Source organism: Lissotriton helveticus, chromosome 6 (genome assembly GCF_964261635.1).
Source record: "Lissotriton helveticus chromosome 6, aLisHel1.1, whole genome shotgun sequence".
NCBI classification, from domain to species: domain Eukaryota; kingdom Metazoa; phylum Chordata; class Amphibia; order Caudata; family Salamandridae; genus Lissotriton; species Lissotriton helveticus.
In genome coordinates, this window is record NC_136067.1 from 118,675,474 (window position 1) to 118,693,737 (window position 18,264).

Here is an 18,264-nt window from a genome sequence, read left to right on the forward strand (position 1 = left end):
TCAATGAATCAATCATAACATTTGTAAAGCGCACTCCTCACCCGTGAGGGTCTCAAGGCTCTGAGGGGAGGGGTGGTGCTACTGCTCGAATAGACAGGTATTGAGTAGCCTCCTGAAGGTGGGTAGGTCCTGGGTCTGCCGTAGGAGGATGGGGAGGGTGTTCCAGGTTTTGGCGGCAAGGTAGGAGAACGATCTGTCACCTGTGTTCGCTCTTCGGATGCGGGGGACGATGGCGAGGGTGAGGTCGGCGGCTCGGGGTGTAGAAGGTAAGTCGTCTGTTGAGGTATGTCGGTTTAGTGTTCTGGAGTGCTTTGTGTGCGTGGGTGAGGAGCTTGAAGGTGATCCTCTTGTTGACGGGAAGCCAGTGCAGGTCTTTTAGGTGGGGCGTGATGTGGCCGCGGCGAGGGATGTCGAGGATCAAGCGTGCGGAGGCATTCTGTATGCGTTGTAGTCGTCTTCAGAGTTTGGCCAAGGCTCCTGCGTAGAGGGCGTTACCGTAGTCTAGCCTGCTGCTGACGAGGGCCTGGGTGAACGTTCTTGTTTTAGTGGGGATCCACCGGTAGATGTTGTGGAGCATGCGGAGGGTGTTGAAGCAGGAGAACGAGACGGCGTTGACTTGCTTGGTCATGGAGAGTGTTGAGTCGAGGATGAACCCTACGTTGCGTGCGTGTTGGTGCTGCTCCCAGTAGTCGGCCACTAGGAGTCGTCCCACGCCGAGGGAGTGGAGCTGAGGATAAGGACTTCCGTCTTGTCTGAGTTCAGCTTCAGGCAGCTAATCTTCATCCACTCGGTGACGGCTTTCATTCCTTCGTGTAGGTTGGTTTTGGCGGTGAGGGGGTATTTGGTGAGGGAGAGGATCAGCTGGGTGTCGTCGGCGTAGGAGATGAGGTTGAGGTTGTGCAGTCGGGCGACGTGAGCGAGTGGTGCCATGTAGATGTTGAACAATGTCGGGTTGAGGGATGATCCTTGGGGTACAGCTTCGAATCGGAAAGGGGGGGAGGCGGACGCGCTGGGTTCTGCTGGAGAGGAAGGAGGTGTCCAGTCCAGTGCTTTGTCTCGGATCCCAGTGTTGTGGAGGCGTGTGCGTAGGGTGCGGTGGCAGACAGTGTTAAAGGCTGCTGACAGGTCCAGGAGGATGAGGGCTGCGGTTTTGCCGTTGTCCAATAGGATCCTTATGTCATCAGTGGCAACGATGAGGGCAGTTTCGGTGCTGTGGTTGCTGTTGAACCCGGACTGGGACGGGTCCAGGATGCTGTTCTCCTCGAGATAGCGGGTCAGTTGTCTGTTGACGGTCTTCTCGATGACCTTCGCTGGGAACAAATGTAAATGTAAATGTATTGCGATTTATATAGCGCACGTATCACCCGAAGGCATCAAGGCGCTTGCCTTGGGAACCCGTCCTGGTATTCCCCTGTGAGATAACCCCAGCAGGGTATCCACAAGGTGAAAGCCAGGCATCCCGCCGCGAGGGGCCGTAGTGGAGATTAAGCAAGCTATTGCCCAGAGTCGCAGAGTGTGAACCCGTGAGTCGAGCAGGCACCAGAACGAGAATTATCGAGTCCATGGAATTTTTGAGCCCAAGAACCGCCGAGGCGGGGAATTGAACCCTGGTCCAGGACCGATCTCAGCTTCCGGGTCTGCCGCCTCTAACCCCTGAGCCACACCCAGGAGCAGGGAGATGAGTCGGACGTTGTTGAGGTCCTTGGGATCCGCCTTGGGTTTTTCGAGTAAGGCGCTGATCTCGGCGTGCTTCCAGCTTTCTGGGAAGGTCGCGGTTTTGAAGGAGATGTTGATGGTCTTGCGGAGAGGGGGTGCAATGGTAGAGCTGGCTTTGTTGAAGATGTTGTGTGGGCAATGGTCTGACGGAGAGCCGGAGTGGATGGTGTTCATGATTTTGATGGTGTCGTCGTTGTTTATGTTGGTCCAGGTGAGCAGGGGATCGGTGAGGGTGGTGGTCGTGAGGTCTCTGTGATTGTCGGGGTGGTCAGCGTGTTGAAGCTGTCATGGATGTCTGCGATCTTGCGATGGAAGTAGGTGGCGAGGGCATCGCACAGGTCTTGCGAAGGTGGGATGTCGTTGGTGTTGGAGAGCTCCTTCACGATGTTGAAGAGCTCTTTGCTGTTGTGTGCATTGTTGTCTAGGTGGTCTTTGAAGGAGGCCCTTTTGGCGGATCTGATGAGGTGATGGTGTCTGCAGATGGCGTTCTTGTGGGCTGCGAAGCTGTCCGGTGTGTGTTCGCAGTGCCCTTTCTTCTCTAGTTTTCGGCAGATTTGCTTGGATGCCTGGAGGTCCGTGGTGAACCAATTGGATTTCTTGTTGGTTTGGCTGTTGGAGGGTTTCTTGAGCGGGGCGAGGGTGTTGGCGCAGTCGTCGATCCACTGTCTCAGGTTGCGGGCGGCAGTGTCGGGGTCGTCGACTGGTGGGCTTCAGGCGAGGGTGGTGTTTAGCTGGTCTTCGGTGACTGTGCTCCAGCATTGGCGAGGGATCTGTTGAGTGCGGTGGGTTTCCCGAAGGTGAAATGGATGCAGCGATGGTCGTCCAGTGGAGTTTGGTGGTGTGGCTGAAGGAGACGTGGGAGCTTGTGGAGAAGATGGTGTCAAGCGTGTGGCCGGCAGAGTGGGTGGGTGTTGTGATGAGCTGCCCGAGTCCGAGGTTGTCAATCAAGGTGGTGGAGTTGGTGTTGTTGTTGTTCTCGAGGTGGAAGTTCAGGTCCCCGAGGAGGATGCAGTCTGTGGAGGAGAGGGCGTGCGCGCTGACGAAGTCGGCGATGGCATCGCTGAACTGTGGCCATGGTCCGGGGGGTCTGTAGATGAGGGTTCCTCTGAGGGTGGTGTTGGAATCAATGTGGATCTGGAAGTGCAAGTGTTCGGCGGTGCTGAGGGTGTTGTTGGTGCTGATCGAGACTCTGAGGGTGTTCCTGTGGACGATGGCGATTCCTTCTCCTGTTCCGTTGGTGCAGTCCCTGCGGGTGATGTTGCAGCCGTCAGGGATGGCTATGGCTATGTCGGGTGCCAAGGAGGGGTTCAGGAAGGCGACGTCTGGGGAGGTGGAGTTGAGTAGGTCCCAAAGTTCGATGGAGTGTTTCCTGGCGGAGCGGGTGTTGAGTAGAATGCATCTGAGGTGGTTGCGTTCTTTCTCGTGGGTGGTTTGGTGGCTCGGAGGCTGGTGAAGCTGCAGCTCCGGCAGGAGAAGGGTCCTTGGGTTCGCTTTGGGGCGGCCAGGAGGCAGGCGTGTGATCGTCCGGTGTTGAGTGCGAGGAGGGTGCTGGCATCGTAGCGGAGACGGGCGTTGTGGTGTTCGCGGGGGCCAGGGGTTCTGGCGCTGGGTGAGGACGGGCTTGCCAGCGGCACGCCCGCTGTGCGGCTGCCATAAGAAGGGGAGGTGGGAGGGAGGAGCAGGTTGGAGGTGGGAGCGGACGAATGGGCGAATGGGGCCGCAGGGGATGCAGCGACAGGAAAAACGGGAGGGAGGAACGGCGAAGGATACAGAAGGCAAAAGGGCAGAGGGCACAGTAATGGTACGAGAGGGAGAGGAAGAATGAAAACAATAAAACCAAATTACAATACAATTACAGTTCAAAAGAGCAGAACCTACGGCCTACCACTGGCCACCAGGGGAGGTGCAGGTGGTAGCCTGCGGGTGGAGGAGGGCTTCGAACTCCGTCAGCAGCGGCAGCTGGGGCTCAGGACACAGGCGGTGCTGTGCGGAGTGGGGAGCGACCTGCCAGTAAAAGGGTCAAAGGTCGCTAATAAGTTCTTATGCCTGAGTTTTCAAAACTTGAGAGCTCTGTAAATGCCATGACATAAATGAGCAACCTTTGTGCACGGTGACCAATCTTCTTGTGTACACATCTCATCAGCAAACATATCCATGCCATTCTGTGATTGTTGTGCTGGAAAAAGGAGTGCCACATGTTTTGCAGCACCCCTAGACCTGGAAACAGTTTAGGAAAATAATGGAAAACAATGAGGCCTTTCAATCACCTTTCTTTTCACACGTCAATATGTTTATTTCAAATTCAGTGAATAGTCAATGATAATTGAGAAGAGCCCAGAAAGCAACTTTTAACAAACCACTGGTCATTTGCTTGCCTTGTATATACAAGTTTATAATATGTGGATTCAAAGAGATGGTATTTGCTAACAAAATTACTCTTGTGATCTTGTCTTATATAGGATGAAAGACGAAGGCATGTGTAAGGCACCAATGTAAAAAACTGTTCCTTATTAAAGTTTCCACATTTTAAAAATAGGCTCATTGTGGAAAGTTGTGGCAGGCAAGTTTCAAAAGTAGGGTAAGAAAACAAACCAATACGCATTTAGGTTACGCTTTTGTGCTCACATGGCCAAAATCACTGTCACTTTATATCGGTTTTTTTAATATCTTATTTTATAATAAAAATTGACAGAATGTATTCATGTACTTGAGAACATTTAATCATAATGCTTTATGGAACCACATTTGTGATAAAAATGTCTCAGACTACAATCTTATTCACTACCTTCCATCCCACCAACCCACAATCTCACTTTAAGTTTATGCTTATTGCTAGATTTGCTCCTTTAGTAACGCTAGGATTTTTTAGAGCCCCTGTAATTTTCGTAAGCTGTAGATGCTGGTAGTACCCAGTCACAAAATTGTTCCAGTGTCACTGTGCAATGAATAGTTGTTAACTAATCCTCACTTTGTGAGGGTTAACCTCTTTTTACCCGACAGACTTTAATGAGGTACCCCGGTTTCCAAACCTTTATCACCCTCCAAAAATATGTTTATTCTCCATTTTTCTTAATAGGGCCACCCTCCTACCAGCATAACTTCACCCGCCTTTTTGAGTCAAGAGGTTGACCAGTATGGCAGCGATGTCAGTCACCCTAGCAGCCATTGCAAAGCAGGTATTTCAGAACACCACATAGCTCTCAAAAACGTACAGGTTGTTACTGCTCAGGGTGCTGGGTTTCACCTCCTAAACGATTCATTCTGCACCTGAAAAAATCTGAAGAAAGTCAGACAAATCTATAGTCTTGACAAAAAATAAAAGGCTCCTTCTGAAACTAGCATGTGGGGGCCCTTAATAATGAGGACTACTTGGTGGTTGGTGGGGGAAAACTTCTTTATTACACCCGGAGCGCCGGGAACACCGCTGCGCTTTGCTGTGGTCGGCGCCTAATGACATGGCCGCCTTCCGCTAGCGCCCCTTCCGGTTCCGGCTAGTAAAGGACTAGACCGTCACCACATATCTCCCTCCTTTATGCAACATTAACTAACAATTACATCTTACTGTCAGTCCATCTCAAAGTCCTTGAACCTCTCGGGGATCCTCACACTTCTACCTGCTCTCGTCGTCTTCACTCCTTCACCTTGTGCTCTGCCTTGTACTTCCGACGTACGTCCCACAGTCCTTGTCTTCACGCTGATCCCTCGAGTTCCTTCATCTCCTCTCTCTTCCTCTTTTTCCTCCTTAAGTCCTCTGACCTCCTCATGCTCACTTCCCATTCCTTCTTCCACTTGCTGCATGCCTTCTTCTACTTGCTCGTGTATCTGTCCATCACTTCCTTCCTCACTCGTCTCCACATTCTCTGTTTTCTCGTCTCCATCATTTCCCCAATTCAAGATCTTGCTACACTTAGCCCTCCTGTCCTGCGACCACACTTTACCATCACTAAGCAATGCAGATCTGGCGTATGGTTCTATAACTTGTAGGGGTGGGGTGAACTTGCTTTCTCCCTTTCTTTTGAGCGTGGCTACTTTCACTCTCACCCAATTGCCTCTAGATAATGTCACTTCATGGACACCGTGTTTTTTGTTGAAATGTTCAGTGTATGTTTCCTGCGCTCTTTCCAGGTTTCTCTTGACCACCGCTGGAGACCATTTGCTCTGTACAACAATCTTCCTCCACACAGCATTGTCCTTTGTGAAGGGTTCTCTTCCTCTTAGCACTTTGAATGGGCTGTACCCGGTGCTCCCAGGTGTGATCCGGTAGGCCCATAACATTTTTGGCAACTCCTTTTCCCAGTCCAATCCATCGCTTATGGCAGCCTGAATGGTACCCATAATTACCCTGTTGAAACGTTCAACTTGTCCATTCCCTGAGGGATGATATATGGGCGTGTGTTTGACCTCTATGCCATTTTTTGACACAAATGCTTCCCATTTCGCCGACGTAAATTGGGGTCCATTGTCACAAATAATCACCTTAGGAATTCCTTCCCTGAGAAACGCATTCCTTAAGAAGGATATCACAGCCTCCGTGTCCATAGTTTCCTTCACATCAATCTCTGGCCACTTGGAGTACTTGTCGATCAACACTACCACATATTTTTGTAGTCCTTCCATGTTTAGAATGGGTCCCATGATGTCCACGGACACCATCTCCCAGGGTCCTTCTGGTATGGGGAATCGTCCCAATTGAGGTCGCATCACACACTGAGATTTGTCTGCCTTGGAGCACGACTCGCATTGTCTTACATACCTCTCCACTTGGGAGTCAATGGCTGGCCACCAGTACATTTGCCTAGCCAGGGCCTTAGTCTTTGTAATACCCTGATGTCCCTCATGCAGTAATGCCAATAAATGATCTATCACCCCTTGGGGGGGCACCACTTTGTCACCTCTTAACAGGAACATGGGATTCTCTCCCAGTGACATCTCGTCCCGCACTTCCAAATACCTTCTTAACGTTTCTTTGAGATGTCTCTTCTCAGGCCATCCATGGACGACGTATCCCTTGATTGCTTCCAGATCTTCGTCCAATTTGTACGCCTCCTCCCACTCTTGGGCACTTATTACTCCTTCCATGTCTTGAATGGTGGCAACCACATAACCATCCCAGTTCGGGGTTCCTTGCCCGTCGGCACCTTCCTTTGCTGCTGCCCGACTCTGGAAGTCAGCAACCTTATTTTGTGGCCCTGGTATGTGCTCCACATCATATACGAAGTCCAAGAGTCTCAGTGTCATTTTGGCTATTCTGGGAGTGGTGTGAGCATGTCCACATGATGTCAATACTTTTACTAGAGGCTTGTGGTCTGTTCTTACTAGGAATTTTTCTCCCCACAGATACTGCCGGAAACTCTCCATTCCCCACACTACTGCTAGCATCTCCTTTTCAATGACACTGAACTTTTCTTCGTTCGGCGCCAAGGACCTCGAGGCGAAGCTGATGGTAGACATCTCACCCCTCTCCGATCTCTGCATCAGTACCGCCCCCAGGCCTTTTTCACTTGCGTCGGTGGTGAGGACTGAGACCGCATCCGGATCAAACCCGGTCAGCGGTATCGCCGTGCCGAGTTCCTGCTTCAGTTTGACAAATTCTCCCTGTTCTTCCTCGTTCCATTGGAAACCATTTCTCTCCTTCAGAAGTTGGCACATGCAGTGGGTTTTCGTGGCAAAGTTGGCAATGAATTTGCTGTAATACTCTGCCATCCCCAGGAACGATCTGACATCCTCCTTTTTCTCTGGGGCTGGCACGTCCAAGATTGCTTGCATGTTGGCCCTCTTTGGCTCTATTACTCTCTCACTCACTTCATGCCCAAGGTACGTTACTGATGGCACCCCAAGTTTGCACTTTGACCACTCCGCCGTCAGTCCATTTGCCTGCAAGGTGCGTAGTACTTGATGCAGCTTCTCATTATGTTCCTGTTTGGATGCTCCCATGATGAGGATGTCATCCTGGAAGAACTGGACACCACTCATTTTCCTGAAGAGTCTATGCATGAGGTTTTGGAACACGGCAGCTGCGGATGCCAACCCGAATGGCATTCTCACAAACTTGTAGCACCCGAAAGGGGTGATAAAGGACGTGAGGCGACTGCACGAGGGATGTAGTTTCACCTGGTGGTAGGCCGAAGATAAATCCAACGTGGAAAACCACTTGATGCCTTTCGTTTTCGCTAACATCTCGTTGATGCGGGGAAGGGGGAATTTGTCCACCAAGATGTTTTTGTTCAATTCCCTGAGGTCGATGCATAGTCTCACCTTCCCATTAGGCTTCTGGGCCACCACCAAGGGCGAAAGCCACTCTGAGCTTTCTATGGCTTGTATCACCCCACTTTTTTCCAGTCTGTCCAGTTCCGCTTGGACCGCTTCCCTACTTCTGAGTGGAATGTTCCTCACTTTGTGCACTACCGGTTTCGCTCCCTCCTTCAACTTGATGAGGTGTTGGTATTTGACAAGTTCTCCAATTTGTCCCCCGAATACCTTGGGGTACTCCCTGCGCCATGCTTCATTGTCGCAGTTTTGTTCCATGTCCATCAGCAAAATCTTCTCTACCCCTCCGGGATTGAGTTGTATTCCTAACGCTCCCTGGTCCTTCCAACTGAGCACAGACGGTCCTTTCTCAGCGACGTACAGCTTGCACATTGCTTGTCGACCCCTGAACTCAAACAGCAAAGGGCAGTATCCTAACATTGGTATCCTCTGCCCCGTGTACGTGACCGGTCGTAGATCCATTGGGCGTAGTCCTTCCTGTACTTTCGTAGCGAATTCCCTGTCCCACACATGCCTTAGTATTATGGTGATTGGTGCTCCGCTGTCCGCTATCATTTCTATGGGCACTTCTCCTATCTGCATGTCTAACCTTGGTTTGTTCGACTCTGTACATCCCACATCCAATATTTGGGCGTCAATGTATAGAAACTCTTGCAGGTCATCTTCATCCGATCGGCTCGCCTCTTCTTCTTGCTGCTCCTGGTCCACATACCTGACCGTGGCCCCTCTAGGCTTGCGACGGCACACCTTCTCGTAGTGTCCGAAGGTACTGCAGTATGCGCATTTTGCCCTGAACGCAGGACATGCCTTGTCATTCCCCAGATGTGTCATGCTTCCACACCGGTAACAACAGGGCTTACCACCTCTGCCTGCTTTCTGGGCCGTTCCTCCGTGCGGTTGTGGGCCCCTCTTATAGTCTTGACTCTTCGTTGTGTCTTTCTGCTTGGTCTTCTCACCTCTATGGGTCGCCATGACTCTGCAGACCGTCTGTGCGCTCCCCGTGTCTTTTCTTGCTGCTTGTGCGCATCTTTTTGACATCTCCGCTTTCTTTACCATGGCCCAAACCTCTTTCAAGGTCGCATCGCCATTCACCCACAACTTTTCTTGGACATGCGTGCTCGTCGTGTGCATGATGATTTGATCTCGAATTAGCTCGTCGTGGAGGGGACCAAATTTGCATGTGAGGGCCAGTTTTTGAAGAGCTGCAACATATTCATCCACTGTCTCACCTCCTCCTTGCTTCCTGTGGAAGAAACTGTGCCTGTCAATAGCCACGCACACCACTGGTCTGTAGTGCGCATCCAGGTCTGAAATAGCGTGGCAGAAGACATCATCATCATCGTTATCTCTTTGCTCTTTCACAATGGTGTCGAACACTCGAATCCCTTCCGGGCCCAAGTTGTGTAACAGGATTTTCAACCTTCGCTTGCTTGAATACGCTGCGCCGCTTTCCTCTTCTAGCGCCTACAAATAGTTCTGGAAATACCTTTTCCAGTCTTCCCAGGGCATCGCAGGCTCACCTCTGGACGGAAGGAACGGTACCATCTGCGTGAGCGACGTGGATTGCGCCGCCATTTTCTCTACTACGTTGGGATTCGCCGGGGCTGGGATGTCACGGTTTGGAGGGCTGCCCGGGGCTTGCCATGAATCTGCGTCCGCCTCACCACTTCCACTGGAGATCGCGCTCCCTGACGCTGCCGCTGTACCTTGCAGAGGCCTTTGCCCCACTCCACTGTTTACCTCTGAGAGAGCGCAAATCGAGAAAAAAAAATAGAAGTGCACCATATTTACAAGCACGTTGCATCAGTTTAGTAAAGATTACATAAGAGTGTCGAATTTATAGAGTGAAAATACATAAGAGTGTTTAATTAAAATAGAATGCATATATCAGTGTGAAAAGCTAATGTAGAAGTGTGTAGAGATGTTAGAATGATGTTGAAATCCCATGTTATGTGGCTGTTGTAGAGGAGAATGTAATACTGCTAAACGTAGAAATGTGTAGGCCACATGGCAATTCACAGAGAATGAAAGGTGCTGTTACACTCTCACATGATATGGTTTTTTAATGTTGTTGTAATTCAAAGTATTATTGATCATAGAACTGAAATATGTTTTATAGAAGTGTTTCATATAACCATTGTGTGTAATAAGTTAGAATACTGTTTAGACTAAGAAATTAAAGGTTTACAGAGTGCACAGGCCCGTTTCATGTAATTCTAATAGGCCTGAATAGATAAGGTCATTTCTTTTGATCTGCATGTGTTAGTTAAAGGAAGGTCATGTTAAGCATAAATTGCGGAGCCTGCTCGAAGGTTTACGACTTAGAAGATACGGTGGAGGCCGGAATTTGGGGCCCACTGTACAAGTGTCTGTTTGCAGGTGCGAGGAGGTTCCAATCAAGAGAGTGATGAATAGAGTTTTGTTCAGGGAGTCAGGCACAGGCCTGGAGGAGGCTTCAGGAATTTCCTGGGGGGTACCGTCCTGCCGGAGAAGAGCCTGAGAAGCAAGGTCAACGCTAACGATGGGCCCAGAGGAGTATCAGCATGGAAAATGCCAGAACCGACACCACGTGAGGGGCGTCTCTAAAGGGCGTTTCTATTGTAAATCTGATTTTTGTATTAGGGACAGCACCCCTGGGTGGAGTTAGAGCAGAGGGTCTGAGGAACCTAAGAGAGCGGATGGGTAGGCAGATAGGATAACTGCAAGACACCGATTCACAACGAAGACTAAGGGAAGTGAGTGATCTTCTTTGGAAGTCACCACGGCTGACACCTTTTTAGGTTAAGATTTTACTAAGTAGGGATGTCACTTAGTCTAGTGTAGGGACAGTCTATTCTGGAATTTCTTCCTTTCTGTAAATGACTCACAAGTTACAGCTTGTGTCTATTCTTGCAACTCTGATGATTTTTGAATTGGTTTTGGTGATATTCTTCTGCCGACTAAGAGCATTTAGAAAATGTATGTTTGTATTGATACCAGTATATCTTTTGAACCTTATTTTGAGATGTTTGTATCTCCAGTTAACTTTGGCTTTATAATAAACTTTTAAAACTTATTCGTAGTAAGTGGTTCTTTAGAGTGGTGAAAGTCCTTAACTGATTGACCTAGTAGTGGATTGCCTTTTACTCTATGACAGGTATCAACGGTTCAGTCGACCTGAGTTGGGATCTAGATCTATAGCAATAGATCAGAAATCCCGCCGTAACAGTTGGTAGCAGAGACGGATGGTTACCTTCTAGAGGAAGGTGATCTAGACTACGTTAAGATTACCCCAAGGTCCCTAGAGATCGAGAGATGAGCAGCGGAAGAATCGCCTGCCGAAGAAGGTGCTGACGGTGCGAGAGAAAAGCAGCAGGGTCGGACGAGAGTGAGTATAACAAGGGTCATGCGTTGACAGATTGCGGTGTTTTGTGTTGTATCTGTATTGTAATGTCATGCGGAGTTGAATGACTGTAGTGTGATTGTGAGAGGGTTGTGAGCGCGCGCAACCTGGGTGAAAATCTTAAGTTCGGAGAAGAGCTTAAGTGGTTCGGGTGTAAAGGGGGTCATGAGGTACCATTGATCGCCCGCAGGACTGAGATAGGGGGAACGCAAGAGTGAGTGTGTGGGTAACGGACGCAGGTCGAAAGTTACCGTGTGTAAGAAACCTATCAGTTAAGGCGATTGTCTGGACGTACACGGAAAGACATTTCGTCAGTTAAGGTGACAATTACAGTTAGACTGTGGGCGTACAGTCAAGGGAAGTGATCGCTTGGTCGGAAGTAATCATTTTTCAGAGTATGAATGGGACGCATGCATGACCGGGAGACGAGCTGAGAAAGGAGGGGAACTGCTGCGAAGGGGAGACGAGTGACGTCAGCGAGAGCCGCGCTGTGATAGGCCGGTTGGTGTGAAGCCGCGCTGTGATAGGCCGGTTGGTGTGAAGCCGTGCTGTGATAGGCCGGTTGGTGTGAAGCCGCGCTGTGATAGGCCGGTTAGCGAGAACCGCGCTGGGATTGTCATCAGGAAGTAAACGAACGCGGAGAAAATAGAAATTTTGTAGATTTTGAACATGAAGTGTTTTAAATGTTTGAGAGCGATCTTTAAGAGAAAAAGAAGAGAATCTTATTACGGGGAAGAGGCACCGCCAGAGGGTACACCAGCTCACTATATGGCAACGAATGTTGGGTTGCATACTATACTGTGGCTTGATACTTGGAGTAAGATTACAGAAGGGAATGAGGAACTGACTTTTCCGAAATACGGAACGTTTAGACTAGAAGTGTTGCATCAGCTGAAAGCAGTTATGTCCTCATTGAGACCTTTGCCTAGACCAACACAGTTTGAGGCCCTTAATGCGTGGATTAGGGCGGCGCACGACAGGAATCAGAACAGACGCCAAGAAAGAGTAAGGCGATCAGTAAGGGCAGTGCAAGATGCCAAATGGGATGTGGAAGCCAAGAAATGGAGGGTACAGACGATTGAAGTGGATAAGTTGTACCCAGTGAGAGAGGTTATAGGAGAAAAGAGACCCATAGAAGAGGATGACGAGAGCGAGTCGGAGGATGGCCTAATAAATAGGTTGTTGATAGATAGACCGCCTCCGGACAATAGGGAGATAGAAGGTACTGAGCTCCCAAGGGAAGATAGGGTTGACATAGAAGGGAATAGGCCACTCCCTATAACGAATTGGGTACCTACCAAAGGTGAGGAGACACCTCAACATAGTCCTGTACAGAGAGTAGTCGGAAGGGTTGTGGTGCAGAAGATGCCAGCAACAGAGAGGGTTGAGTCTTATGGATTGCCGGATGCTCTTCAAGTACCCGTTACCATAGGTCCTATAGTGTCGGTTTATCACCCAGAGAAAGGGAGAGAGGAAGAACAGGTACGGCTAGACAGAGAAAGAGTTGAGATGGAAAGAAGGAATAACACGACAAATGCCTGGAGGCAATTGCCAGGACCGATAACGTGGAGCACCCCATTGGATTCAGCAGTGGATCCCGTAACGGAACAGGGGGGTCAGAGAGGACCGATGGACCTGAGGGGACCACGGCCGAAATCCTATAAAGAGTTGAGGGCTGACTTGAAGGAATGGGATAGGTCCACAGAAGCACCGAGCAACAGGTCAAGAGCAGAAGCTGAATGGGGAAGTCGAGGCAACGGGACATTATCTCACTGCGGGGCTAGCGAAAGCAGTCAGGAGTGGGACGGTAAAAGTCAGGAGAGTAGAGGAGTTACACGTCATATTGACGGTGGAAATGGGCAGGAGCGAAAAGGTAGAAGTACGGAGTGCGGAGAGACGTCTCGTCTCATTCAAAGTGAGGGAGACCAAAGGACACAAGAGTACAGGGATAGATTTAAGTGCACTCTCCACGCACCCGATGATAACGTACAGCACTGGAATCGTGGGAACATGGGGAACCGCGAAGGATCTTGCCATGCGTCGAGTGATCAGAGATCACAGGCAAATTGCGAAGGCATGGGGAATAATGGAATGTCTTACCATGCACCTAGAGAAGCCAGGCAGAATGGGAAATGTGGGACTATGGGAAATAGAGAAGTGTTTCACTATACACCCAGAGAGGATGGAACTGCATGGGACCTGGAGAGATGGGAGCATGGGAGGACTCCCCATAACACGCCTGAGCCCAGACGTAGGACTCAGAGCTGTGATGGGAGAGATGTAAATGGGCTCTCTAGAGATAGCATACTGAAAGCTGTGATAAAAGCCAAAAGGCTCGATGTGACCAGCTTAAAATCTGACCTGGACGAGATAATAGATGGTGCGTTGCCTTTAGAAAGGATTGACATGTACTAACAAGATGAGCTGCTGTTTATAGCAAAAGATATTACTCGAAAGGCAAGAGCAACTCATGAGAAACTGTCTGAACTGGCAGACAAGTATATGGTAGATTTGTCCAGAACAAAGGCATTGCAGGGTAACCATAGGTTGCATTATTCAGATCAGGACTTAGAAGAGAGGAGGACAACTGGATTAAAAACACACATAAGGGAACTGATCACAGGAATAAGAGCATGGAGAGATCTGGACAAATGGGAAGAGAGGTGGTCCAAAAAGGGAACTGTTAGGCGGAGCGCGAATGTGATGTCTCCGGGGGGAAGGCTACTGCAGATGGAGGCATTCCCTTTGCGAGAAATAGCGAATGGAAGTTATGTACACGTGCCCTGGAGTAGGGGAGATTTGGCTGCATTTACCAACTCATTTCCGAAGTTAAGGGAAAGTCCCGTAGAGTGGTACAAGCAGGTAGAGAGGTTTGTCAAGATTTCAAAGGTATTGTGGTTTGATTTGAACACCTTATTCGACATTGTGGTCCCAGGAGACTTGTGGATAGCATGCAAGGTTAGTGTCGAATGGCCAACTGCAGAACCAGAAAGGGATGCTCGTACTAATGGACCGTCAGAAAGAGTAATGTTAAAATATGAAAAGGTGATGACATGGCTGAAGGAGAAGGTGCCACCACAAGATATAGATTGGGTAAAAATAGACCGAACAAGACAGGAACCCAAGGAGACAGTTCATGAGTTTTATGAGCGATTGCTGAAAACGTTCAAACAATACAGTGGATTAGATGTAATGGATCCCAAAGATATAGGACAGTTTGTATCGAAGTTCGTTTTGGGGTTGAGACCTGATATTTGTTTGATGATTCAGCAACATTTAATTTGTTGGCAATACAAACCATTGGATGAAATTTTGAGATACGCAAGGTATTGCAGTGATGAAATAGATTCCAAAGCAAAGAAACTAAAGGAGAAACTGATGATGGTGCAGATGCAGTCGGCTGGAAAGGGTGGACAGCAGCAACAGGGAACAGGGACGATGGGACGAAAATCAAATAGTCAGAATAAGGACAACGAGGAAAACCCGAGACCTAGAATAGACGTTGCTACATTGAAAAAAACGACAAAGTGTCACCAGTATCACCAGGTGGGACATTGGAAACGCGAGTGTCCCTATAACCCTGAAAACGGAGAACTAGAAGTAGAGGAGGAGGAAGTTCAAGAAGTTTCAGTTCAAGGGGTGACAGTGCCCAAGAGTAAGGTGGCCAAAGGGGGGACTTCGGCTCCACGAGCTCAGTTCCCGCAGCCACCAAAGATTTCGACAGGGGGAAAGATCTATAGACAAATGCCTCTTTTTATAGACGAAGAGGAGTGTTACTACGTTGATCCATTGACTGGACGACGTGTAAGTAGAGAGGAGGACTGTACCCTCGGGGCAGTTCTAGAGGTGGATCAAAGAGGACCGTTTGTTGAGGCTGAAGTGGCAAGGTGTCCTACAACATTCTTAGTAGATACCGGAGCTACTCGATCAACTTTGAGATCGGCAGTGGTTCCAGATCTACCAATGTCGGGGGAAACAATTCAAGTGGTAGGAGTCGCAAATAGGAGAATGACTAACCCTTTGACGGAACCAGTGCTAGTGAGAATAGGAAACTACACCGATGAACATCAGTTTGTAGTATGTGATTCTAGTCCTGTGTGTCTGTTAGGAAGAGACTTATTGTGCAAACTGAACTGCACAATATACTGCACACCTCAGGGAGTGGAGGTACAGACTACAGACAAGGATGCTACCTTTAAAGTTGCAAATTCGAGAGTATGCGTAGAACTGTATCCTACCCTGACTGTCGAGGAGCTTCCTTGGGACTTACGAGATACAGTGTCATCAGAGGTATGGGATTATACTGGAGAAGAGATAGGATTGATCAAAGGAGTAGAACCAGTGAAGATCATGGTAAAACCAAATGTTGAATATCCAAGAACGCCTCAATACAAATTGACCCCGGAGACGATTGCAGGAATAAAACCCGTAATCGACTCTATGATTCAACAGCGAAGACTGAAGGAAATCGTGGGTAGTCCATGCAACTCCCCGATTAAGGGTTTGCAGAAACCTAGTGGGAAATTTAGAATAGTACAAGATCTTCGAAGGATTAATAACATAGTTGTTTCATGTTGTCCAGTGGTACCGAATCCATCAGTGATATTGTTTCAGATACCATTCCAAGCTGAGTGGTTCACAGTGATAGATCTTTGTCAGGCTTTCTTCTCAATTCCATTAGATGAGGAGAGCCAGTTTCTTTTAGCTTTTAAGCTGGAAAATCGTGTCCTAACATGGTGTCGTATCCCACAGGGGTATACAGAAAGCCCATCAATTTTCAACCAGTTATTGAAGAAAAATCTTGAAAGTCTAGTACTGCCACAGAACTCGGTTCTGGTCCAGTACATAGACGACCTACTTGTTGCGTCAGGAACGGAAGAAGCTTGTAAGATAGATACCATCGCCTTGCTGAACCATTTAGCTGAAAATGGGCATAAGGTATCTCCGAGCAAATTGCAGTACTGTCTGACAGAAGTACAGTACTTGGGTCACCGGATAGAAAAGGGAAAGCGCAAGGTGTCACCAGATAGGATAGAGGCGATAATGAAGATGTACTTGCCTACGACACAGAGAGAAGTCAGGATGTTCCTAGGAATGGTTGGTTATTGCCGACAGTGGATAGCTAACTTTTCCCTGAAGGCAAAACCCTTGCAAAAACTGACGCACAAGGAGGTGAGTGATCCGGTACCATGGGACAAGGATTGTTTGATGTCGTTCCTACAGCTGAGAGAGGACTTGTGCCGTGCTCCAGCTTTGGGGATGCCTGATTACGAAAAACCATTTTCACTTTACTGCTGCGAAAGAGAGGGTTGTGCTTTGTCAGTTTTAGTACAAACTCATGGAAATGCCCGTAGACCAGTTGCATACTTTTCGGCTACTTTAGATCCGGTAGCCGCAGCGTTGCCCGGATGTCTCAAATCCGTTGCTGCAACAGGTGTCAGCATTGAAAGGTGTGAAAATATAGTAATGGGACACCAATTAGTGGTGTATGTACCTCATTCTGTAGAACTGTTAATGACCAGGACCAAGACACAGCACTTAACCAATAATAGGCTCACGCGCTACGAGCAAGTTATTCTTGCTGCGGAGAACGTGACCCTTAAGAGGTGCTCTGTTTTGAATCCTGCTACATTGATGCCACTTCCTAATGATATAGAAGGCGAAGAATGTGAAGATCACGATTGCCTTGATGTGACTGAACTATGCACCAAGCCAAGACCAGATATTGTGGATGAGCCGTTGACTGACCCTGATGAAATTTTCTTTGTTGATGGCTCATGTTTAAGAGACGATACTGGTCGGTTGAGAGCAGCTAATGCTGTTTGCACCATTACTGGAGTTGTGGAAGCCGCTTGCCTGGAAGGAGTACACTCCGCTCAGGTAGCCGAAATCATTGCATTGACACGTGCCTGTTTAGCAGGTAGCAAAATTAGAGTCACCATTTATACCGATAGCCAATATGGTTTCGGTGTAGTTCATGATTTTGGGCAATTGTGGTCTCAGAGAGGTTACATGACCTCCTCTGGTTCGCCTATTCGAAATGGGGAATTTGTACGACTGTTGTTAGAAGCATTACAAGGTCCAGCAGCAATTGCGATCGTTAAATGTGTAGCCCACACCAAAAATACAGATTTTGTGTCGCAAGGTAATCGATATGCAGACGAAGTTGCTCGATATTGTGCGGAGCAAGGATATTCTTTCACGGAAGTGGAAGTAGGTGGGTCTCAGGAAAAGACAGAGTTAAACATGATGCTAGAAACAGTTGATACTTGGGAGGATTTAAAAGACATGCAAGAGAACGCACCTGATTCTCAGAAAAAGGCATGGGAAACAGCAGGTTGTGTGAAAAGTGAAATGGATTTGTGGGTTTCAGCAGATGGAAGGGCAGTATTACCTGATGAATTAGTGAGTCCAATGGCACGACAGATACATGGTCCAGTACACTTAGGAAGAGATGCCATGCTGAGGTTATTTAGGCAGACTTGGTATAATCCAAGGTTTAGGATTGCAGCAGAAGCAGTGTGTCAAAGATGTGTCACATGTCAGCAATTGAACGTAGGGAAAAGAACACCAGTTACAATGAGTCACATTGGGAGGTCTGGGGGGCCTTTCAACCGAATGCAATTAGATTTTATTGAGATGCCAAAAATCAACCGCCTCAGGTATGTTCTGGTGGTTGTATGCATATTTTCCAGATGGGTCGAAGCATACCCTACACGCAGGTGCGATACACTCACAGTAGCAAAGTTGTTGCTTAGGGAGTTGATCCCGCGCTTTGGGGTGCCGACCTCCTTGGAATCAGACAGAGGAACTCATTTCAACAGTGAAGTTGTGAAGATGCTTTGCTCTGCATTAAACATTGATCAGAAGTTGCACTGTAGCTATCGACCAGAGGCTTC

General features: G+C 48.5%; 1 protein-coding gene across 4 annotated transcripts in view; it reads left to right on the forward strand.

Annotated features, from left to right (window-relative positions):
* Window positions 1-18,264, forward strand: part of LOC144762323 (uncharacterized) — a 220,927-nt gene that overhangs the window by 121,471 nt on the left and 81,192 nt on the right. Inside the window, exon 1 of one of the 4 annotated variants that reach the window (XM_078647485.1) lies at window positions 4,836-4,892. The exons of the other annotated variants lie outside the window; for them this stretch is intronic. Within the exon in view, the coding sequence (XP_078503611.1) occupies window positions 4,851-4,892 (42 nt within the window). The 5' untranslated portion in view covers window positions 4,836-4,850. Of the gene's footprint in view, window positions 1-4,835; window positions 4,893-18,264 lie in introns of those variants that run through there. 4 annotated transcript variants of the gene reach the window in all.